At 36.0% G+C, this 24,880-nt stretch overlaps 1 protein-coding gene across 2 annotated transcripts in view; it reads left to right on the top strand.

Moving 5' to 3' along the window:
- The first annotated feature begins 346 nt into the window (after nt 1-346).
- The window catches only part of LOC149805342 (UTP--glucose-1-phosphate uridylyltransferase-like), a 94,590-nt gene continuing 70,056 nt past the window's right edge, over nt 347-24,880 (top strand). The window contains exon 1 of one of the 2 annotated variants that reach the window (XM_089949364.1): nt 347-503. In XM_089949364.1, the coding sequence (XP_089805490.1) occupies nt 486-503 (18 nt within the window). In that variant the 5' untranslated portion in view covers nt 347-485. Of the gene's footprint in view, nt 504-24,054; nt 24,176-24,880 lie in introns of those variants that run through there. The other variant, XM_089949359.1, reaches the window with a different exon arrangement.

The raw sequence follows: 24,880 nt of genomic DNA, 5'->3' as shown, positions 1-24,880 counted from the left end.
AAAAAATTAATTGTATTTATGATATAGTACATGTATGACGGGTAAATTTTAAGCAACGGTACGAGCCTCGGTGAACTCTTATATTTCTTCTACTGAAATGACGGCGTTTTCTGTTACTGCCACTGATGAAGATGACTCGCTGAGTTTGGCTTGATTATGTCATATGGTTCTGGCAATCGGGACAAGTGGTAGCTTTCCCCGCGTTCAGATTGGTTCTGTGAGTGCTGGTAGAGTATAGTTCTGGCAAGGCCTGATTTTTAAAGAAACTGATAATGTAACATCCAAGGCTGCCGGATCCTGCTTATAAGTATAAAAGTGGATATAGTACCAGACAAAAAAATCCTTGACCGGGGATATTATTCGAGGTCTTCTATTTTCTTCCTTGGTTTTGTATTGCAACTTTACCTTGGGCATTTTGGAACCAAAGCCTGGATGTGCTTTTTGAGGTGCCACGCTGAACTTAATAGTATTGTGAAGAGCTGACAATGTCCGAGTTAACTACTGTAAGTCTGCTTAGTTATGATAAAGTTTTTGAAAGATTGATAAATATAATATTTACCACACTCTTCATGAGCTGGAATGTATTGTTACTGAGTGGATTAAATGCACGTTTGTAAACATTTGTATTGAAAACTGATTTGTTCATGTGATTGGTATCTAGAGAGAATTATGAGCAGTAGGAAATTATATTGTTTTATAATAGAATTCAAGACTTGGCATATTGTTGCAAGCCTTTTCACAACCCTGCCTATTCATGTCAAAGACGAGAACGTTGTGTATTTCGTCAGACAAGGTCACGACGACTGGTAAAAGGACGAAGTCACAGGACAAAAAGTAAAAAATACACATGGAACAGAAAGTCACGTTCGAAGGTCAAAATATGAATAACCACAATAATGGTGGTCGTGCAGCTTGTAAAGTCGCACTGGATTTTCAAACAATTATTTGATAAGACGGATGCGGGAAGTCGTGGGTTCGATCCCCGGCCGAGTCATACCAAAAACTTAAAAAGAATGGTACTAACAGCTGCCTCGCTTGGCGCTCAGCATTAAGAGGTTATTGTTAGGACTGGTTTCCCTGGTGTCAGGATAATGTGGCTGGGTGTGACATGCTACATGTTAGTCCTACAATGTAAGACATAGCACGTGTTGTTTTAGTTTTAGTGCTATGTCTTACTGTCTAAATAATGGCAACATTGGAATTAGTAGTCAAAGTTTCCTGAATATCTCACACACTTGGCCGCCTATATCGACACTCTTCCACTAATTTATGTGTAATTAATATACTTACTGTGCAGTCTTTATCCTGCCAGAATGAAAATGTTTTCATGTTCCACTGACATACATTTGAATTTGTTGCAATGCCACAGTAGTCGAGGTATGCCGAATATATTTTAGTAGGTTCCTGTGGGGGATATGTTTCTTAAACGAAATAAAATGTTGCTTACAGTTCCAGTATGCATAATATATTTTTATTCATTTTGTTAATGAATAATATTTTAACTTAACCCGATTTTGGCATTCCTGGCTTTCATCGCTTTCCAGCCAACTGAAATGTAGGCCAACAAAATTAGAAAACAGGTCAATTTCTTTTATGAGAATTTGAATTTATTAGAGAAAAGACATCAGGGTAAGTTTAGTCTGGCAAAAACATAACTTTACTTTGTACAAAAGCGTCATTATTGGTTGGCAGTTGTGTGCGATATTGCTGAAAATTTGACTTTCATTACACTGTTAGTTGTCATCAAAACACGCTATACAGTGATGTTAGTTAGGGTGTAAGACCTATCACCCCCCAGAGCAAAAATATTGGGTGATGTGTCTTATGGTGTAGGACTAGATACATGTCTGCGGCATGATGCCCCAGTGCTAGACATCACCATAAACTGCCACACTGCAGACATTGTAGCAATATGACTGATTTTTTTTTAAAGCTACGTTCAAATTCTAAGTCGGGGGCCCCAAGTGGCCAAGTGGTCTAAAGCGCTTTCCGTTACGGATCACTGCCATCTCACCTCTGTCTACGTGGGTTCGAGTCTTGGATTCGGCTAATGTGGGTATGTGAGAAAGCTTGTTAGTAGCTTCTGGTTGGTCGGTGGTTCTTTCCGGGTTCTTCCACCACCATTAATACTGGCCGCCATTTATGGCCTATCGTGTGCTGAAAAATGGCGTTAAACCCTTCAACAACAATAAATTCCAAGTCACACACACACACATTATTTTAAAAGATATATTAACATCATATTCTATTCTTAATTATTAATATTAATGATCACAGTGAATTTATGGCTGCAGATGATAAGGGTAATTGTTTAGCAGCTGAAGTCTTAAGGGCAAATTCTAAAACAAGCATACTGAGATCATTGAGGTTTATTTATAGCTTGCTCTTAGGAAAAGATAGCTTTGATAAGGATATCAAATTTGTTATCGATCTTTTTTAATTTTTTTTAAAAAGCAACCACCAAAACATGTTAAAGATCCTGTGTTCTATGATCATCACACTGTGACTGCATGGTGTGGGGATTGGGTTTGGACTGAGTTCCTCCCTCTCAACCGTCTACAACCTCATTATGAGGAACACTGGGAGAATAACTGGCAGGCTTATACTAGGCAGGGGGGTCAGATTGATATTTCTCCCTTTCCAATTATCCCAATAAATCCCTATGGAATGTGGGGGCCTCCACCTCAGGGTCCTTGGTCTTGTATGTCCCTTGGGATTTTGGACCCTGTCCTCATAGCAGAGGCCATGCTGTGTCTCATATGGCACTATTACATCGTCATGAGGTGGAACAAATTAGAAGGATGTAGGCTTCACATCATCCAGGATGGACATTCTTGTGCCCCATCCTCTGTTTTCTGAGGCAGATTTGATTTGTCTGTTACAAGCCCGATAGGCACCTTATTTATTGTACAGGGGTGGCCTGATCTGAAATTAGAGAAACCCCGGGCATTGGGCTGATTGATTTTTTGAGCATGATAACTGCAGTTTGGGCAACTGTATATGTGTTGAATTTGTAGATATGGTCAGTTGTGCACATCACATTATATTTATTACAGTAGTATAATCCATAACTGCAATCACATCATATTCATTTTTTATAGTATGTCACCAAGGTTCTTTAGCAATATTCATGAATTTCTATATGAACTTTTTATATACTGTCTATATTAAAGTACCAAGGACTGAACTATACCAGTTGTCATAGTGGACTGGAATATCTCTGTGGAACTGACCTGAGCTAAAATGGTTTTCGGCTAAAAATTAATCATTATTTTCACCATCCCTAATATTGTGCCATGCCTAATAAATAAATGATAACTATTCCAAATAATCTGGATATATCATACTTTTGCTTCCATTACAATATCAACAAAAATGTACATGTTGTCATCTTTCTTAATAGCAGAAAAATTTGTAAAAATTGTAAGAGAAATGAAATGCAAAGTGTAGGGCTATAAGGAATAAGCAAAACATTGCATGCCTTTTTCAGAATATTCAAAAATATAATTGATATTTGTTTATTCTTTTAGTTACCTAACAAGACAGGCAGCCTTTTTTTAAAAGTGTAAACAAGACCCAACATCTATTATGAGTTTGCTGTTAGAGTAAAGCTTGCCAGTCTGTTTTTTGCTCTGCATTAATACAAAGCAATACTTGTCAGCATCTATTTTCATTCATGCTGGGATTATTTCACTCTTTCCTTCCTATAGTTTTTTAAAAATGACTTGACTGTTTGTTGGGAATAATTATTTTTTAACCATGAATCTGAATGGTCTACTCCCAGACTTGGTTGTTGTAGCTAGCAAAGATCTGTAGCTAAAGATGATCGATTGTTTGATGGTGACAAATCACATTTATCACTTACTTTACATTTCATGAATGGGCCAAAACACAAAATTGAATTTTATTTCTTCCCCAGTCACTTGACTCAACTTGGGTTGTCACAAATCACTTATCGGTTACATTAAATGAATTGTTCAAAATACAAAATGAAATTTTTATTTCTTCTGTCTGCCCCCCCCCCCCCCCCCCCCCCCGATTCAACTTTTCAGCGCTTGGGTTGTGAATGCATTGCTTCCAATCAATTATACCAGGGTTACAAATTTACTAAGCAGCAAGTAGATGTTTGTTTCCATGCAGCCTACTTGAGGGCTATGGCACCACAAAACCTTTGTAATGCCTTATGTGGATGGTGATGTACTCTTTTGACAAATCTGTAATAAAAGAATTAGATACTGCACTGGCAATTATTTATAAAAGTGATTTAAATCCTGCATGTATGCCGTCAAATTAAGATGCATCCAAGTCTGATGTACTGGCTTGTTCACAGACAAAAGTTACAGAAGTCAAATTTAAAAATACAAATTAGTGTCATTTGATTACTTTTACGAGGTCTGTGAGATCACAGATTTATACGTAGGTCAAGAAAGATATTTGTTCTACACTTGTTTTAATAAAGCATTATTAGTATAATACATTGGTAGGCAAATAAAAAGAAACCAGAATTTGCTTCAAAAGTGGTTTAGAAGCAGTTATCAAGTTGGAAAACATGCTGTAAATCTGCAGAAATGAGAAATGTTTCTAACTGATGACAAGAGCTACCCATCCACGTAAGGAATTTGAAAGAGATATCACATGGATAATAAAAAAATAGACCCATAGAAAGTGTCACAACCCCGCTGCTGTATTATAAATAATGCTGATCCACTATGGTATTATAATAATACTGCAGAAGGTGTGCATTAAAATTTAATGACTCACGAGCCCCCAGTCAGCAGTTCTGACTCTCTAAATACATATAACAACTCACGGTTGAATAAATAACAATTTTATCAAACATACGAATGCAAGAATTTCATGGACATAAAATCTTCAGCTCAGTATATCATAATACAATAATGGCCGGGTTGACCAAATGCCCTTTACTCTTTACTTCGTCATATAGAAATTACTGTCTTATTGTGAGAGTCTCAGTTCAGTGAGTTTTCCCAAATACTCATCTAATTTCTCTTTTCTCCTTCCTTCCTCTTCCTCCTTCTCTACACTGTGCCTCTTGTGTACACACTGGAAGTCTCCATGGTTTCCTTCTTATTTTCTCTGTGTCGTCATTTCGTACACTCTGGAATATCTCAGCACCGACTCTCACGGCACCCTGGGAGCTTCCTGAAGAAATATAAGGGACGTACACCTTTGTCTCCCTACTCTACTCCTCGAAATTATCCACTCTTTCACGGACCTTCCATCAGACTAATGGGCGAACAATTGTACCAGGCCCTATGTACATATAAATTTCCATTTATTGGATTCATGCCTTGTGCTCTACGCATGAATAGCATTACTCAAAGACTTATTGTAACACAATCACACTGTATCTACCCATCGTTATTATGTAATCATTCCTATTGCATGTGTCCTAAGAATTACAGAATTATACATATAAATACATATGCACATAAATCCAACTCTAATTTCGCATAGTGCTCAATCTACATTCTGATAGATGTTAAGTATGTGTCATAATTCAGTTATTTAATAAATTCAACAATATGATGCGATTAAATATTCAAATAAATGCAACAATACATGAGGATTCAGTCTTCTGATATGTTCGGCCAAGATACCGTCTTACCTTTGAGAAGCTTGTTTACCCAGTTCAGTTCCCTTCTTTTTATGAGTTAAGTCTCGGAGTGGCTTTTAGCTAAAAATTTCTGTCTCAACATAAGCTTCCTGCTTTACTAGACAATACGTCTCTCTCCCCCGAGAATTAGCAGCTCACTGACAGGTCTGTGCACATGTATGACTAAGAATGAAGCATTTTCCCACCTAAAGTATTAGCCCCTCCCAGCAGAAGATCTAGCTTCTCTCATCCCATATTAGTCGACACGCCTACCGTTTGATATTCTTTCTGCCAGGGGCCATGTTTCTTCACACCATTTTGGCGTGCTACAGGGTATCCGGCCCGAATATGCCCTTCGGCAGAAGCCCCGCTTGCACAAGGATTAAATACCTTTGAAGCCAATTTAGAGATCCAAAATTATGTAACTCCTAGTATGACGTCCGGCCAACATGCTCTGATTCTGCAAAATTCTGCCTTCTGTTCATTACAGAAAGATGACAAGAACACCTGATGATATATCTAGTGTGTGCTATATAACAGCTTCACTAGAGCTTAACTGAGATATTATGCTAGTATTATTTTTATAAACTGGACAAAGTGCGATCTGTCTTAACTAGACATATCATTCTCTGACACTGGGGTGATTAAGCAGGGTTTGGTTTGGTGTTTTATGGCACAGCAACACAAATAGGTTATGTACTGTTGAGGCAGTGGGAATAGTGCCTTGCGCAAGAAGATCCCTTGGTAGCCGACCCAAACTGACCCAATGGTAGGATTTGAACCTGCACTGGTTTGGTTGTGAGTCCGGCATGCTAATCACTGAGCCACCATGATGAATGTGATCAATTTATGAACTTATTTAATTTTAAAGAATCAATAATAAAATGGCGAAAACTTTATTTTATGGAAACATCAATTCATGTGCAGTTTATTGTTGATAGTCAGGTCTGTAATATGGATCATATTTAGATGGTGTGTGGAATGGAAGATCCACTATTTCCATATCTTTTATTCAGTATTCAGAAATTTGTAGCCAATATGGTACAAGATTAAAAAGGAATAAACAATGGTAATAACACCTATGTTGTGATGATAATAATCACTTTCTCCTGTTGGTTTAGAATATGGATAAACTGTAAAATGATGCATGTAACTTGTGCTGTGTATCAGTTACATGTACTTTTTGCAGTACAGAAGCCACAGTATAATACATTATCGATACAAATATCAGCTTAAAGGTCTTGTTATCATTAGAAGGATTGTTAAGGTAGGATCATAATTATTGTATGCATATTGTAGACAGACTGATACTTGAAATTTATTTATCAATATACTGGTCCACTGGTATGGAACAACAGTCCCAGTGACATAAGGCAGGCTTCTACTGTTTCCTTTTTTCATAATCAATGTCTCCAATGGCTGTAATCTTCAGACAGTTGAACGTTTTTAGTAATACAAATGTCACCTACTTTTCTGTACTTTTGCATCATTTTTACAGTTGAAGTTTTCAATGCAAGATGATATTTTATATATGTTTATTTGTTCACAGATGCCTGTGCATATGTTCCAGGCTTGATATTTTGATTTAGTGACCTCTGAAGGCAGGTTCAGTTATCAAACTTGGTTTGAACTGAATAGCATCAGCATTTTTATTAATAGTATTATCATTATTATTATTTCACAGGTATTATTATTAGCAATAGCTGTATGCTACCAAGATAATGTATTTAATTTAGCACAAACTTAAAAAAAATTGACAGTAAGTTTCACTCAAGGATGCAGTATTGTCACTTTGATTCATCATGTCCATTAAGCCTTAAAAAAAGTCACTGATCTTTGTTTTGCGCATATTGCCTTCCCCATTTCAGTTACTGATTGACAGCCTACCTGTAACTGAAATACACAGCTGACTTTTTGTTTGGGCAGTTGGTATAATTAGGCATGAAAAGAGGTGTTCACACTTTAAACGATGGATTAAACTGTTGCCCCAACTCTATGAGATCAAAAGACAGCCAGCTTTTTTGTGTGCAAACTTTGATGATTAGGGAATGAAAAGAAGCTTATTGGGTCTAGTGTTAGTAGCACCTAAATCGTATGGGGATGTCACTAGTGGAGTGTACCTCTTCTATGAGATTGTACATATTTTTTTCTCCAATGGAGATGGCTTTGATTCAAAATATTAAAAATAAAAACAACTTGCTTTTGAAGCTGAGCTGTCAACACCATTGAGTTTAAATGAATATCAAAATATGAAACATTTAAACATCATGTCACATAAAATAACTTATTGTCAACCATGCCTTGCTCAAAAGAATAATTTGCACACTTGTAGCGGTCGTTGCTGATACACTCCAGTTACTGTGGAAAACGGGGCAAAACTACTGCTTGATTTCGAAATACATGGCCACTGATGGAAAGATAGGTGACCGCGGATTACATGATTACATGATATTTATATAGGACATTGGGGGTGGTGGTTTAAATTAGAATGGCCATGTTGACCAGGTGACCATTAGGACAGGTTTGAATGTACCTTCAAATAGACCGTACAAGTTGTCGGTGATTCAGATTCAACCATTTTGACCTTTTCAAGCTGATCCATTTGATCAGATGCATGACAAGTCTTGGTCACCATGTCCTTTGTTTTGTATTGCTCCAATCTCTTAATTGTGTCATTAAATAACTTTGAATGCATTAAAAATCTTATCTAGAATGGGTCTGGGTGTGGGAGTGAAGATACTAAGAACTGAAACCTCACACTGTACTTCCTGCAGATGCAAACCAACTGCAGGCAATTGTTTCTTTCAGTGAAACAGGAAAATTATTGACAACACCCATTCTCCTACTACAAATTAACACAAGGTTACTAACATAGATGGTTTTAGATATGTCCCCTTGTTAGTTCCGGACTAATATGTGTATCTCATTTGTACATTCAGTCACTGATCACATATATCAACTTAAAAGAGATACTCCACGCTTGTTTCCCATGAAACATTTAAGTGCTTTTCTAACTATTTGATAGCCACATTTTTGCAAAGTTTTGTTGTGTCTGATTGGATCAAAAATTTGGAAGTATATAATTATCATGTGTCACACTGTGAATAGGCTACATTAAGATCTAATTGGTGATTATTGTTTATCATGCTAACCTGAAAAATTGGGGGTCAAATTTATATATTTTTTAAAATGTTGGTAGCATTTTTGAACATTATGAAAAAACTATATGTGCAGTCACAGGATGATGGGTAATATATGCAAATGCTTGTTGGGTCATGATTCCTGGACTACAGACCAGATCAGATGCTGGAGGATGTGGGTTCGAACCCCAGCTGAGTTATACAAAAGACTTATAAAAATGGTACTAACAGCTGCCTCACTAGGTGCTCAGCATTAAGAGATTAGTGTAAGGACTGGTTGGCCTGGTGAAAGGATAATGTTACTGGATGGGACATGATGCTACATGTCTGCGGCTTGATGCCCCAGTGCTAGACATCACTGTAAACTGCTACACTGCAGACATCATAGCGATATGACTGAAAAATTGTTAAAACTGCATTAAAAAACCAAATCACACACATACATACACTACTGACCAGTTGGAGGGGTCAGTGGGAACTAAAACAAAAAGCATGGTAATTTCTAATGATAAGCCATAGAAGAACATGTAGCTATTTGCTGTAGTAAACCATGGAAAAACATGTAGTTATGGTAAGCAATGGAAGCACATATACTACTGTATATGTTACGATAAGCTATGAAAGAGCATGTAGCTATATGCTATTTTAACTCATGGAAGAACATGTAGCTATAATCTGTGGTAAGCCATGGAAGAATATGTAACTATTTGCTATGGTAAGTCATGGAAGGACATGTAGCTGTTTGCTATGGTAAGCCATGGAAGAATATGTAGCTGTTTGCTATGGTAAGTCATAGCTTAACATGTAGCTTTTTGCTATGGTAAACCATGGAAGAACATGTAGCTGTTCGCCATGGAAGAACATGTAGCTATTTGCCATGATAAGCCATGGAAGAATATGTAGCTGTTTGCTATGGTAAGTCATAGCTTAACATGTAGCTATTTGCTATGATAAGCCATGGAAGAGCATGTAGCTGTATTCTGTGGTAAGCCATGGAAGAATATGTAACTATTTGCTATGGTAAGTCATGGAAGAATATGTAGCTATATGCTATGGTAAGCCATGGAAGAACATGTAGCTGTTTGCTGTGGTAAGCCATGGAAGAACATATAACTATTTGTTATGATAAGTCATGGAAGAATATGTAGCTATTTGCTATGATAAGCCATGGAAGAACATGTAGCTGTATTCTGTGGTAAGCCATGGAAGAACATGTAGCTATTTGCTGTGGTAAGCCATGGAAGAACATGTAACTATTTGCTATGGTAAGCCATGGAAGAACATGTAGCTATTTGCTATGATAAGCCATGGAAGAACATGTAACTGTATTCTGTGGTAAGCCATGGAAGAACATGTAGCTATTTGCTGTGGTAAGCCATGGAAGAACATGTAGCTATTTGCTATGGTAAGCCATGGAAGAACATGTAGCTATTTGCTATGGTAAGCCATGGAAGAACATGTAGCTATTTGCTATGGTAAGCCTTGGAAGAACATGTAGCTTTTTGCTATGATAAGCCACGGAAGAACATGTAGCTATATGCTATGGTAAGTCATGGAAGAATATGTAGCTATATGCTGTGGTAAGTCATGGAAGAATATGTAACTATTTGCTATGGTAAGCCATGCAAGAACATGTAACTATTTGCTATGATAAGTCATGGAAGAATATGTAGCTATATGCTATGGTAAGTCATGGAAGAATATGTAACTATTTGCTGTGGTAAGCCATGGAAGAACATGTAGCTTTTTGCTATGATAAGCCATGGAAGAACATGTAGCTGTATTTTGTGGTAAGCCATGGAAGAATATGTAACTATTTGTTATGATAAGTCATGGAAGAATATGTAGCTATATGCTATGGTAAGTCATGGAAGAATATGTAACTATTTGCTATGGTAAGCCATGCAAGAACATGTAACTATTTGCTATGGTAAGCCATGGAAGAACATGTAGCTGTATTCTGTGGTAAGCCATGGAAGAATATGTAACTATTTGTTATGATAAGTCATGGAAGAATATGTAGCTATATGCTATGGTAAGTCATGGAAGAATATGTAACTATTTGCTATTGTAAGCCATGTAAGAACATGTAACTATTTGCTATGGTAAGCCATGGAAGAACATGTAGCTATTTGCTGTGGTAAGCCATGGAAGAACATGTAGCTTTTTGCTATGATAAGCCATGGAAGAACATGTAGCTGTATTCTGTGGTAAGCCATGGAAGAATATGTAACTGTTTGTTATGATAAGTCATGGAAGAATATGTAGCTATATGCTATGATAAGTCATGGAAGAATATGTAGCTATATGCTATGGTAAATTATGGAAGAATATGTAGCTATATGCTATGGTAAGTCATGGAAGAACATGTAGCTGTATTCTGTGGTAAGCCATGGAAGAACATGTAGCTATTTGCTGTGGTAGGCCATGGAAGAACATGTAGCTGATTTTTGTATGCTTAAAAATGAAGGCATTTATTAAAAAATAAACTAGTTTGATATGCTGTCACATTCTGTTGAAATGTCATTGCAGGGATCCCTCACTTTAAAGCTCTGCAGTTAGGATGCTCCTCTTGTAACATGTCCATGGTCTTGATTCCGTTGGTTTTAATTCAGTCTGAGTTTCTTCCACTCATTCTGAGTACATATCTAATTGTTTGGGTAGTTGCAATGGGGTCCCAAAAGTCTTATTCAGGGTGGGAAAGAGAAGAGGAAGTTTGGGTTATGGGTAGGTTTAATTTGTTTATGACCATGCAGGTTTGCATTCTGTTTTGTTGCTTTTTGAGAACCAGTTTTGTTTACTCCATTACACCCATTTGTGTTTGTACATAATTACAGTATATTTATCTTGATAACACAAGGGCATCTGTACAACATAATTTGTAAAATGGGTGGCAGATGGGTTTAGAATTAAAAGTATACTTAGTAAATACTTGCCAAAAGTTTGTAATTAACCATCACTACTCATTTATGAGTCCAACTGCATATTGCAGAGCCAGATCTGCAGTCGTATAATGCGCTGACAGATCTGGGTCACCACAGTTTGCTAGGAGTAATCATTAGAACAAACAACATAGACCCTGATATGCAGACACATTTTGCTATGACAAATCAGGATCTTTGTTTTATGTAGTTTGACTCAACTTCTAAATGAGTACATATGGTAGTGTGTTTGCTTATTAAGATGGCTCACAATACTTATTTTGTTATCCATTTGCAAATCAGCACTTTTTAACATTTTTGGGCAGAGACCCTGATTAGGTTTGTGGTGATAGCCTTGCCATCCATCAAATGGTGAGGAAAAAAAAACCCAGATAGGTAGGAAATTTCAAGTTATTAAGGTTAATCTCAGCAACCCATGGGTGAAGGACCCTGATGTAAATAATTACACCTAGTCAGAGAATTTTTGAACTGTGTTAAATGTTAGGAGGCTGATTGTTTGATTGATGGATTTATGATTAATGGCACATCAACACTTAAAAGATTATATCATGTGGAAGCAATTTGAGTAAAGTATCATGCTCAGAGACACACCATAGCAGCTGAATTGTCCTGGTCAGTTCAAGATTCAAAACCTGCATCATTTTGGCAGTGAGTTGTGCACGTTAACCAGTGAGCCACCATGACTTTGTCACTTATTTCATTAGAAGGTTGTTGGGATTCGGGATTCTCTGGATATGTAAACATTTCACATGTATGTGCCTTGCCTGTAAAAACATTCTAGTCACAATTGAAGAAATATTTATTAAGAGAGTGTATAACATCATCCTGTTAGTAAGAGGGGTGGTTAATTGGATTTGGCTGGCGTCATCTAGAGGATGACCTCCCTTGATATTATAGCCTGGTGGGAGTGAAAAAAGAATGGAATTTCAACAGAGAACTAAGTGAGAATACTGGGAAGAAATAAAACAATATGAGCCCCCTTTGACAAGAAAATAACAAATTTAATCACAACAAATTAATAACGCCAATTCCAATTCAAGTTAGATTATATCAGTATATTAACGAGAAAAGAGCGCAATGTCCACGACCGATTTACATCACCTTCCTGTATGACCATTTAGCAATGTCTCCTAGTTCATCCTTCCTAAGCTCAGTGCTTTGTCCCTTTATGGACTTCCTGGTCCTTTTTTTCTGACCTCGTCCTTCTTTCTTTCCCTGTACTTTTGACTTCAGACTGTCTCATCTTTCTATCAGAAAGCTGTTCCTTAAAGGACATAATTACCCAATAATTCTGTGTACCCCATTCTCTAGAGGTACATGCAATTCACCTACGTTATTCAGAGCATGTTGCTATCCATACACCGCATAAATTCTGACTTAGTATGGTAGGACATGGACCATGCTTTCCAGCTATACTTCTCAAATTACCACGTGAATGTCTACCACATATTACCATATTATTTTACATATGCTACTATATGTTCGATTACTATTGCATGAAATTCACAAATGTAAATCACGGCAATCATTAACCTACAAGATTATCCAAGCATTACAAGCTCAGATATAATTAGGTAAGTATCGTTAACTCATGATATCTGTATTGTCATAAACAAAGGAAGTTATTTCATATAACCATATGAAATCCTACACATATGAATATTTGGATCACATGCAGTAAATTCTACCAATGAACTAAATGTATAATTAAAAGGGTAAATTGCATAACAATTCTAGCACCAACGCTTTCCATGAAATTGAATAAAATAAATTGCAAAATAACTCTCGCATCAACACTTTCCACGAAATTGAATACAATAAATTGCATAATAACTCTCGCATCAACACTTTCCATGAAATTGAATAAAATAAATTGCATAATAACTCTCACATCAACACTTTCCATGAAATTGAATAAAATAAATTGCATAACAACTCTAGCATCAACACATTTCCATGAATTGAATAAGCGATACATAATATGGAAACCTAGTCATAGCAAACACATTTGCATAAAACAAACAATCAAATAATAGAATATTATGCGAAACTAAAATTGCATACCTTATTGCTGTTTTCTTTCAGGACTTGTGCGTCCTAGCAGTAAACATGTCTTTCTTTTTACACAATGACCACCTGGTCCCTTCCTTGTTTCATGAGGAAAGCACTAATCTCTTTATGCCTCCCTGGAGTCGAGACTAATTTTAATCTTCTAGGAAATTTCCAGACTAAAGAATTTTGACTAGGGTTGTCACTTTAAAGTCTGATAGTTCTAACATGTACGCCCTAAATTATTCTGCCCAATCGTAGGCACCGGTCCCTAATTTTTCCCAAAACGACAGTGCATAACAATTTCCCTTTGAATAAATGATAAGTGGACATAGGTTCTTACCAAGCGGTTAGGGTTGGTAGCTCAAATGTTTACTTTCTAAGGACTGTGTTAAGATACCCGGTCAATTTCACTGGGCCAGAGTATTGTCCCTTTGAAGTTTACACTGACATGGGGGGAGATGAACTAAGAAAGGTCGAAGTGACCCTTCACAAAGACTTTTCTGGCTTAAATGCAATAACATTTTAATGCTCAATGCATTCAACTTTAAAATTTTCTGTAATTCAAAATGCAACACTTCACAGAGTGCAACAATATATATGCAATACATGACATGCAAAGCTTGAGCCATCTGTGTCAGATATGCATGTCACATTTGATTAATCTTTTATTGTTAATGGACAACTTATCAAGGGGAACCTGTTTGAAATTTTATCAATTTATTGTTGAAAAAATGATTTATGATTAATATTTTCTTTTTTTTGTATTGTTTTGCAGTACTGTGTAAAATTGGTTCTTCTCAAAGAATAATAGCTCTAAGGTGTCACATGAAAGCATTTCATAGATTGACATGATCCTTACACTTTTATATGTCACATACCTTCATGTTCACTAAGGTGATCCAAAAAGTGGAATCAGTTTTCATTTCAAAATTTAGTTTACACCTCCTGTATGTTTTCAGACAAGTTTAATGTGAGCTTTTTATGTCTAGGCCTGCAATCAAAGATCTAATTCATGATAATTGGCCAAAGTGATGAGATTTATTGCTCAAGCTTTTGGAGATAAGCATGCATGGGGCCTAATTTTTTATCTCTACTGGTCATAGACCAGAAGAGCTTTTGGAATGATCTCTGATCTGTTATACTTCATCTGTCTGTCATCCATCCATTTATTGTAAATGAAAATTATGCTGTTCGACATCCATTATGGCTGCCACTGCGACCATCTTGATTGTCTTGTTATGGGTACTTCTCTTGAATGGCTGGTCATATCAACACAGGGTTTTTGGTAAATGATTTCTTTTGAGTGTCAGGTTGATTCTAATTGAAAGTAGTGCTGATCCATTGTCCAATATGCCCATTATAGTAGCCATCTCGTTATTGTTACTCCTCCTGAATGCGATGGTCATACCAACGTGATTTTCACTAAATGACTTCATATAATATGTCTTGTTGGTCCTGAATGAAAATCATGCCAACCTTACTCCAATATGGCCATTACAGTGTAATTTGTTATTGCTACTTCTCCAACAAAAATGGTCATATCAATATGGTGTTATCACTGACAGACTTCTTATGATGTCTAGCTGGTCCCAAATAAAAATCGGTCCAATCTAACACAGCTTGAGAAACTTTTACCACTACTTCTTCAGAATGGAAATCGTATTGATGCGGTGTTTTCACCAAAAGACTTCTTATAATGTCTAGTTAGTCCTGAATAAATGTGGTCTCTAACTGATTCTAACATGGCTGTCACATTTGCCATCTGTAAAATTACATCATCACAACTTCCCCTGAATGAATGTTCATATCAGCATGGGGTTTTCACTTAAAGGTTTCTTATACTGTTTTGTTGATCTGAATTAAGATAGTATTGAGCTGAAATCCATTATGTGACCATCTTGAATAAATTGAAATGGAAAGTTATTGTGACATGCAGAACAGTTTTTAGTTGGTCCTTAATAAAAAATACTAACCCTCAATATGGCCACCGTGTTGGCTATCTTGAAAATATTGTTACATCCACTCATCCCAAACTGAGGGCTATATAAACATGGGTGGGTGGGGTGGGGTACATCCAGGCCAGCATAAACTGTACAGTGTTGAATTTAAAGATTAGAATTTCTTTCTATTTATTTACTCATACTAGCTTGCCAATAATTGTTTATTTAATTGCTATTGATTTTGGTTAAGTAAGAACACATGTTTAGAAACATTGACACATTTGAAACTTTTAAATAATTTGAAGGAAGTTTGATATGTTTGTTTAGAATTTGACAGTTGCTAGTGTTGTATTGCCATGCTCAAGTGCCTGAAACAATCATTATTCATATACATGTTTTGTCACTTGTGTTACATGTACTATTATTGATGTTAATTATAATAGCTACAATTGGTGGGGTAGAGCAGCCATTTTCTGATGGATATTTATATATTTATTTAAGATATATATATGAATGTGATTGAAATTTTGACTGCAAAATAATGCCTTTCTCAGTTTTGTCATTGACAGCTAGCCCTTTGGTTATAAAATACATTATTTTTCATGTCTAATAGTTGACAAAAGGTGTCCCTATCATAAAGGTGCTTCTTACACCTACCAACCCTATCATAAAGGTGCTTCTTACACCTACCATCAATAATAGTGTTTGCATTACTGTATATAAACACTTATACGTTTAGTCAAACTGCAAACAGATATCCTGATCTGCTATATCATAATATGCCAGCAGATCAGGGTCCATTTGTTTATTATACTAATTACTCCAAAACAAATTACACAGACCCATTATACAACAGCACATCAGGGTCTGTGCAGTTTGCAGTTGGACTCTTCTTATAAGGGAGTATATACTGTGTGTATTTGCCTGATAGAGATGCATGTGGCAGATGGAGTTTTAAGATCATATCATGGAAAGTTCTGATCTATAATGTCAGTTTTCTTATGACTTTGCATATTAGTTGTTGAAGAGTGGCTTTGAAAAGTTGGGGAAAAAATTTGCATTTTACCTGTTTTTTGGATAGACTTTGTTTCCATTGTATAAAGTGATTGCTTTTGATTTGTTCAAAGGACAGTTGTGATCATTGTTAGGGCTTTCATGGTTGACCTAAATTACATCACAGCTTTACCACAGTAGATGACTAAATTATAGGTGTGCTGTGAAAGGCAATTGATGAATTGAGCTCAGTAATTCATAGGAGAGCCATTTTTGATGTATCTTTATCCTATTTAGATAATAATGTTTTTCTCCATTATTTCAACACTTTAGAGAATAAAAAATGACAATGGTTTTGATAAATTTCACAAAAATAGCTCTTTCTCACATTGAGTACATAATCCAACCACCAAGGGTCAGATCCATGTGACCATGTTATGCAGTGAATGCAAGGGCAGATAGTTGTTTAGGAGTATACAATCCCAAAAATGCTTATGTTTCCATTTTATTCAGTTCATTATTTAGTTTTGAAAGAAAAGTTTTTTAAAAAATTCATGGAGGAGTATGATCTGACCAGTTACTGTAAATTTGCGAATATAACACTTGGGTTATCCAAGTTTTTCCCTACCATGCAAGTCCCCTGCATTGTATATATGTCTGTATGTTATAAAATTTGATTTTTAAATGTATTACCACATTGTTGTACAGTAATATTGTAAAAGACTCCTTTCCTATTTCAAACAATGCGCCAAGTTCAAATTAGTAAATGGTTCTAATGTTGATTATATAGTTATGTTTTACATTTCAGCTAAAAAAAAATCCAAGTTTAAAGATGATATTATAACAAGAAGACAGCAATGCTCTTTAAGAACTTATTAATTCATGAATAGTGGCAATTTTGTTTTTGCTCAAATATCAAATTGCCACAGATGGGTCTGTTTCGCTGTTTTAGCCAAATTCAGAGCTACTGTCACAAATCGACTTAGGAATAATTTCACATTTCTGGAATACATTCGTTATAGTAGTAGCCAGTGTTATTAATGTTTATTGTAAAATAGGAACCTGTGTATTTCATGCTTTCTGGCAATCATTTACAGGTAGGTGACTATTTATTGATCTTCAATTACATGTAACAGATATGTGTATCTTTGATCCTGCATTTAGAAAAGAGCATGTGACATCATCATGGGCTGCTTGAGATGTCTCAGGGCGTGAAAATTGACCCCGTTTGATTGAAACTGCGCTGCTGTGGTTCAGTGGTAAACTGAAAGGATGGTCCCCCATACCCTAGTTTTTTATACTATGTTTATAAAGAAGAGAAGTCAACACAGATTTTTGTTGTTCATTATTCTTTACAAAAACCAGTGGGTTTTATGTATCTTTAGGTATTCTAATATATTCTTTTACACACAGTGGAAAAACTGTGCATAATAACATGAATGCATGTTATACATGGACATGAGTTATATTCGCTTATTTATGGTACCTACCAAATATACCCATGTACAAGTCACCCAAATGCAAACTGTATAAACCCAGATCTGGCATCACATAATATTCTGGAAGATCTGGGTCTCTGCAGTTTGTTATGAGATATGAGCAGAACAAACATGCACCTTGATCTGCTGGTGTGTGATGCAATAGCATTTTAGGGTCTGTGTTGTTTATAGCTTGACTTGACCATAGCGATGATCTTATATGGTATTTGGGAAGGTGGATGTCTTGTTAATTTTGTCATCTTTTTGTCATTGTTAAATGTAATTGATTTCCAAGGCTGCCAGAAGACCGTTTATCATGGAATATTAGTGCATGCATTGGATTACCTCACCAATGCAAAATTTTGTCAATTTCGCATGACCAATATCTGTTCCTGTATGTGTGCTTTTGGTATGATGTACCATGTACCATGAGGTTTCCTGGTTTTTCAGTCCTAACATGGCTGACAGAAAATACTAGTTGGGATGGAGGTCCAAGGAATGGGTTTTTGAGCCCACTTTGGCAAAAGCTAAACATAATTGCCATTTTGGTGTCTGTGTGCATGTCCATACATGATTTTTTATGCCCATGTACGTGCTGAATTAAACTGATTGTAGTTTACTTTCAAGATTGCCCCAGCACTATTATTGGTATTGCTGCTGCCATATGTATATCCCAGCATCACCAACCTGTGTGTCTAGCTGCTTGTGCCCCAGTGGGTTTTTAGCTGGTTAGAAAATTTTATAAACATGTTGAATTCCACAGAGGTAATTAAATCTTGTGTAAAAACATACTGAAAATTGGTTTTATATTATTTATACTTTAGTTTGATGAATTATCACACTCATAATTAAAGAGCCATGGATTTGATACCAGTCCAGGTCAGCATGGGTAAGCAGCCTCATTCTAGCATTAGGAAAGGCACTTAAATCCAGTTTCATCTGCATAATAGCTAATACAGTGGAACCTGTCTTGAAAGACCACCCCTTCTGCCAAAACATAATGGTCTCTCATGACAGGTGGTCTCTCATAACAGGTTATAACACTATATAATCTCTAAATCTGTACATGGAGAACCTGGTCTCTCAAGACAGGCAGTCTCTCATAGCAGTGGTCTCTCACGACAGGTTTTACTGTAATGTTAAATTGCCATTAAAATTCAACCAGCCAACCAACCTTCTGTCCATACCTGTCTTGATTGTTTAATTTTAGATGTATCAATTATAATCTGACTTTTAGGTTTAGGTTTCAATGATTGATTTCTTTGTATCATAGTCCAAACCATTTATCACTGAATTCCATTTAGTTAGGAACAGCTGCCATTATTATGTTAAGTTTAATGCGAAATAATGAATGTTTCCTTTTGCCATTGTGCTGTGTTCACTATGGAATTACAGGGATTGCATTTTTTTAATTCTTTTGATCATCTTTCTTCTGTCTTTGTCTGTGATTGTCTCAAAATGTTATACTGCCTACTATCCATACTTGTGTAATGGGTATGTACCTTATGTTTCTCTCTTTTCCATCAAGCAGGCTATTTTTTTTCATCACTGTTGATTTTGTCAGTGTCCAGCATTTTAAAAAATTTGATTGTTCATTGAAGAATTTTGTGTAATTAAACCTGTAAAGAGACACCGATAATCACTTAAATCAAGGGCTTAAAAAATTTGATTGATTGGGAAGACTGAGTTTAGTGATAGTCATGACTTGCATGCTTTCTTGGATCCACAGCAGTATGTTTCCTCCAATGAAACATAGGGAAGATTTAGACATACACCACTCCCTCAATAACTCTTGCCTTGATAACTCGCAAAACCGCTTATAACGCGGGGTCAGGCATGGATCCCATTTTTTAAACCAGAAAATACCCTTAGAATTGATCACTTTTTGTTGAACTTGAAGAAAACCGCGATCAAAATTTGTAAACGAAACTTTGATGCATCGCTCGTTTTATCGTCAAAAATGGAAGATAGGACCTGGAAATTTTAATCAACACTATGAAATATGAAATTTGAAAATAGGTCATACAATTTTTTACGTTTTCTTTCCAAACGACATTCCTAGTACATCACATTTAATGATATTTAAGGAAATTTTGATCAATGAAAATATAAATTTAATAATTTTTTGTCAATTGAAATTTGTGTTCTAGTTTTATCTTTTAGTTCCTTTTAAGTGTAATTGTCATAAATGCTGTGTCCTCTTGTAATTAAACATAAAATGCTTCAATCTACTGTAACAGCTATGTCCATGAGTGTTTCTCGGGGAACCTAATTAAGAGCCGACTGTTTTTTGATAATTGACCTCCGGAAGTATTTGTTGTATTGTTGCACTGAATTAAAAGCTGGCCTATTTTGTATTATCAAGTTAATTTTGTCTTTTGAATCAAATAAAGGAGGTGGAATAAAAGAAAAGTTAGGCACAAAAATCCTACAAACTTAAAATCTAGCTGCCCCGGTCGTATGTCAGGCGAACTCACTTCATTTGATCAATCGAACACTTATAAATGTTATTGTGTATGTAACTTAAACTACCATAAATTAACAGACTCTTTCTTAACTGTGATCAAAGATAACAAGGCAGCCAAGCAAAATGAATACTTAGTAAAATAAAGAGCTTGATTTCACAGATATGGACCATTGTGGGCAAGTGAGTTTCAGAGAATTCTTTAACTGGTACTTAGAGAGATCCTCAAGGGTGATAAGAAGTTTCATTATTACTTCCAATTGAATCATGACATCAATATTGTACTAATTGAACAATACAAAAATTGAGCTTCGACATAGACGATTGTCTCACAAAATAAATTTGCATGTTTTTTAGTTGTTGTTGGGTTTAACGCCATTTTTCAGCACATGATAGGCTATGCATGGCAGCCAGTATTAATGGTGGAGGAAGAACCCGGGAAGAACCACTGACCCCAAGAAGCTACTGGCAAGCTCTCTCACATGCCCACATTGGCCGAATCCTAGACTCGAACCCACACAGACATAGATGAGATGGCAGTGATCCGTAATGGAGAGCGCTTTAGACGACTCGGCCACTCAGGGCTCCCGCATGTTTTTGAAAAAGGGAATCTTGTTTGGTGGTGTATCAACATTTAGTCTATTTCCCTAATCTGTGGACTTACGATTTGGCAGGATAAAATTATTAACCACTATAATTACCAGACTCATCAAGAAAACAAAAAGCAGTGACATAATATAGATTTTTTCGCGTACACGTGATGGTTGTTGAAACCAGTTGGAACGATCTTTCATATGTTGGACATTTTGAAAAAAATGTTATTTAAACAGAATAACGAACAACTTCATTAGAAAAAGTGTGTTATTAAAAATTATCATTGATTCAGTCAATAAAGAGCCCAGTTCCCTAATGCCCCCAGGTTTTCTCAATGTCAAAGCAATTTACTTTCTCCAATTTTTTGAGGTCCTTCATTAACTTGCGCCTCGCTTATAGTACGGTCTATGTGGACCCCGTTGTTTGTGAGTTATCGAGGGAGAGGTGTACTAAGTATTGCTTTTCTAATAATGATTATGGGGTGGCTGTTGTTGCAATAAGTCTTTTTTTATATTTTGAAAATGATACTGGTATTGATAATTTTAGAATTTTTAAAAAATTGTGGTATGTGTTGTCCTTACAAGTGATGAAGGCATTTATCTAGGCAAGTACTTTGCAACTGATGCATTTCTGACACTATTGTTTATACAGTTATCTAAAAGTGAAATCATTGGTAGGACTTACATTCACATCCATTGCAGAGAGCTCCAGTACCTCACTTGGTAGAGATTCATAATCCATGGGTTTGATACCCACCCAGGACAGTTTCGGTTGGTTTCCTCTGTGAATCCTTTAGAAAGGAACTTAGCTCCCATTTCCTTAGCATGATATAGCCAACATTGTGTTATGAGTACCATTAAAACCAGCAAAAACATAAAAATAATACATGAGAAATAGGGCACAGTGACCTATTTTTCTTGTTCCAGTGACTGTATAAGGTGTGTGGCTTATACATGAGCAGAGTAGGTGAGTCACAGCATTCTGCAGAATTCTTGAGGATGCATGTTACTTTAAAAAAGAAATCAATTCTAGTTCTCCTTGGGTTCAGATCAGTTTACATTTGTCATGTTTCTGTTGTTGTCATCATTTTCATACAAGTGGAAATAGGCAATACTGATATATAAATAAAACTTAAATCTGTTGATGGCCTTTTATTTTTTACTCCAAAAAAGAGGTATCTTTACCATGACCTATATTTGTTGTATCTTATCTGTGATTATTTTTTTACCAGGCCCGTATCAAATTTAGAGTAGGGCTTCTTTTTTATTCATATGAAGGTGGACCTTGGAAGTTTGAGAAATAGATCATTATAAAGCATGTTACGCACTTATTCAGTATACATTGTCAGCATTAATCTGACACATGATCACACTGATGCCATTTTTAATTTATAATGCTAAATGCCAAGATGGATGCTATTAGTTCAGATTGTGTCATTGGGAGCACAAGTACTGTCACAGGTGTTTATGCTCACTTTTCCTTTTTTATTGATGAATGATTTAAGACTGCAATCACAAATGTTATACTTTAGCTTGAGGGATGACTTACCATCTAGTTTGAATTGGTACAAGCAGCAAAGAGATCAGTCAGAGAAACCTGCAAAAGCAAACACCTCCATATATGGGACATTAGGCGTGGCCTTAAACATATTGAGAATAACTATATTATTACACGAAAACCATGTTTTCATAAGTGGATCTAATTACAACAGGACTGAATCAGATTACCAGAAACTTGAAGCTGTGGTCATCACTTACTGTATGTAATTTTCATGATTCATGCCAGTTTGTCAGTTCAGATAGAAATACGACTGACAGCGACGCAGCTGCTAGTAGTATTTTTATGTTTTTCAAATAAGGTGGCCATGGTTCAGGCCTGCAATATCCCTCATCCAAGGCTGATGCTCTAAACTCTTAGGCCATTGGAATGATGTTTGATGAAACAAAAACATACTAAGTGGGTGATGCTGTTACAATGTGGGAAACAGGACCTTTGATATATATGCAGTAAAATAAAATATTATGGCAACTTTTTCAATATATAGTTAGACCGCTCTGGTGGCTTTGTGGTTAGAGCGTCTGCCTTGGATGCTTTAGGTTCGAACCCCGGCCGAGTCATACCAAAGACTTACAGAAATGGTACTAACAGCTGCCTCGCTTGGTGTTCAGCATTAAGAGGTTAGCGTTAGGACTGGTCGGCCTGATGTCAGGATAATGTGACTGGGTGGGACATCATGCTACATGTCTGCAGCATGATGCCCCAGTGCTAGACATCACTATAAACTGTCACACTGCAGACATCGTAGTGATATGACTGAAAGATTGTTAAAGCTACGTTAAAAATCTAAATCACACACACACAATATATAGTTAGGACTGGTTGAGTGATTGAAGCAGTTGCTTTTGCAGATCACATCTCACCTCATCTGCAGGAGTTTGAGTCCCTGCTTGACCAAGATGGGTGTATGAGAAAGCTTAATAGCTTCCAATCAGTTATTGGTTCTTCCCAGGTTATTCCTCCACCAAATATACTAGCCTACATGTATTGCCTGTTGTGTGCTGAAAAATGGTGCTTAACCCCACAAAACCAAACATTATTTTTATGTATGCACCAATTATCCAGAGTTTACATTATTAATAAAAAGAAATGTCTTCACTTCTGATCAGCTAGTATTTAAAATGGGAAGTAGATGCTTTGAATTAAAATTCTGCTGCTTTATTTGAATAAGAAGATGTGAAGTGCATTTACAAGGGCATGTACGGCTACATAGATCATTGTGGTATGTGGTAGAAAAGAGTGTTATCACCTGTTTGGGTTAAAGAGAAAACTGCAAGATCAAGGAGTGAACATGTAAAAAGTCACATATTATTTAAAGTTTTTATAAATGCAACTTTGTAACAGCATTTCATCATGTCTGTATTGGGAATGGTAAATCAGAAGAATGGCTTGAATTATGTAAGTATTGGTTAGGGATTCAGCTTATTCATTTGAATTTTTTTTCCACCAGAGCTTTTTCTCTTTAGGACTTTAAAAACCTGCAGACGAAATTGTGCAGACTGGCAGCACAAGATAAAAACTGGAAGTCCTAGCTTATATAGACTTAACAGTTCCTGCTTGAAACTGGTCCCAGATTATAACTCTGAATTTGTTTCTGCTTTGAAATCATTCTTAGAAACTTGATTGATAACATCACACATAGCTTTTTATATTGTACTACTGTGGAGATGATGATGATGATGATGATGATGATTATGATTATTATTATTATTATTATTTTAGATAATAATCCCGCTTATAACCTAAACTCAGGCCACCAAAATTTAGTGAGGGTTAATCATATTTAATATTATATTTTGTGAGGATGACTAGATAACAATACAAATTTCAAAACCTAGATCATCTGCACAGCCCCGTGTGGTGGAGGGGGTTGTTGGATTATTTGCAGTGGCTTCCATTGCATGTTGTTAATGTTCAGCAGCATCTGTATGTAAATATTTAAAGCTAGATGGCCTCAGAGTATGTGATTGTGTTTGTATGCTTATGTTTTTATTTCTGTGTTGAAGGATCGTGGGTTGAAGAGGGCATTTTTAGGATAAAATTGTTTTATCTGCCCATTATATTATTTTTGTTCCCATTAAGGAGAGCATTTTTATGATAAAA

The sequence above is a fragment of the Sinohyriopsis cumingii genome, chromosome 2 (assembly GCF_028554795.1).
Source record: "Sinohyriopsis cumingii isolate HCF-2022 chromosome 2, ASM2855479v2, whole genome shotgun sequence".
Lineage (NCBI taxonomy): Eukaryota > Metazoa > Mollusca > Bivalvia > Unionida > Unionidae > Sinohyriopsis > Sinohyriopsis cumingii.
This window is presented reverse-complemented; position numbering and strand designations above follow the sequence as displayed.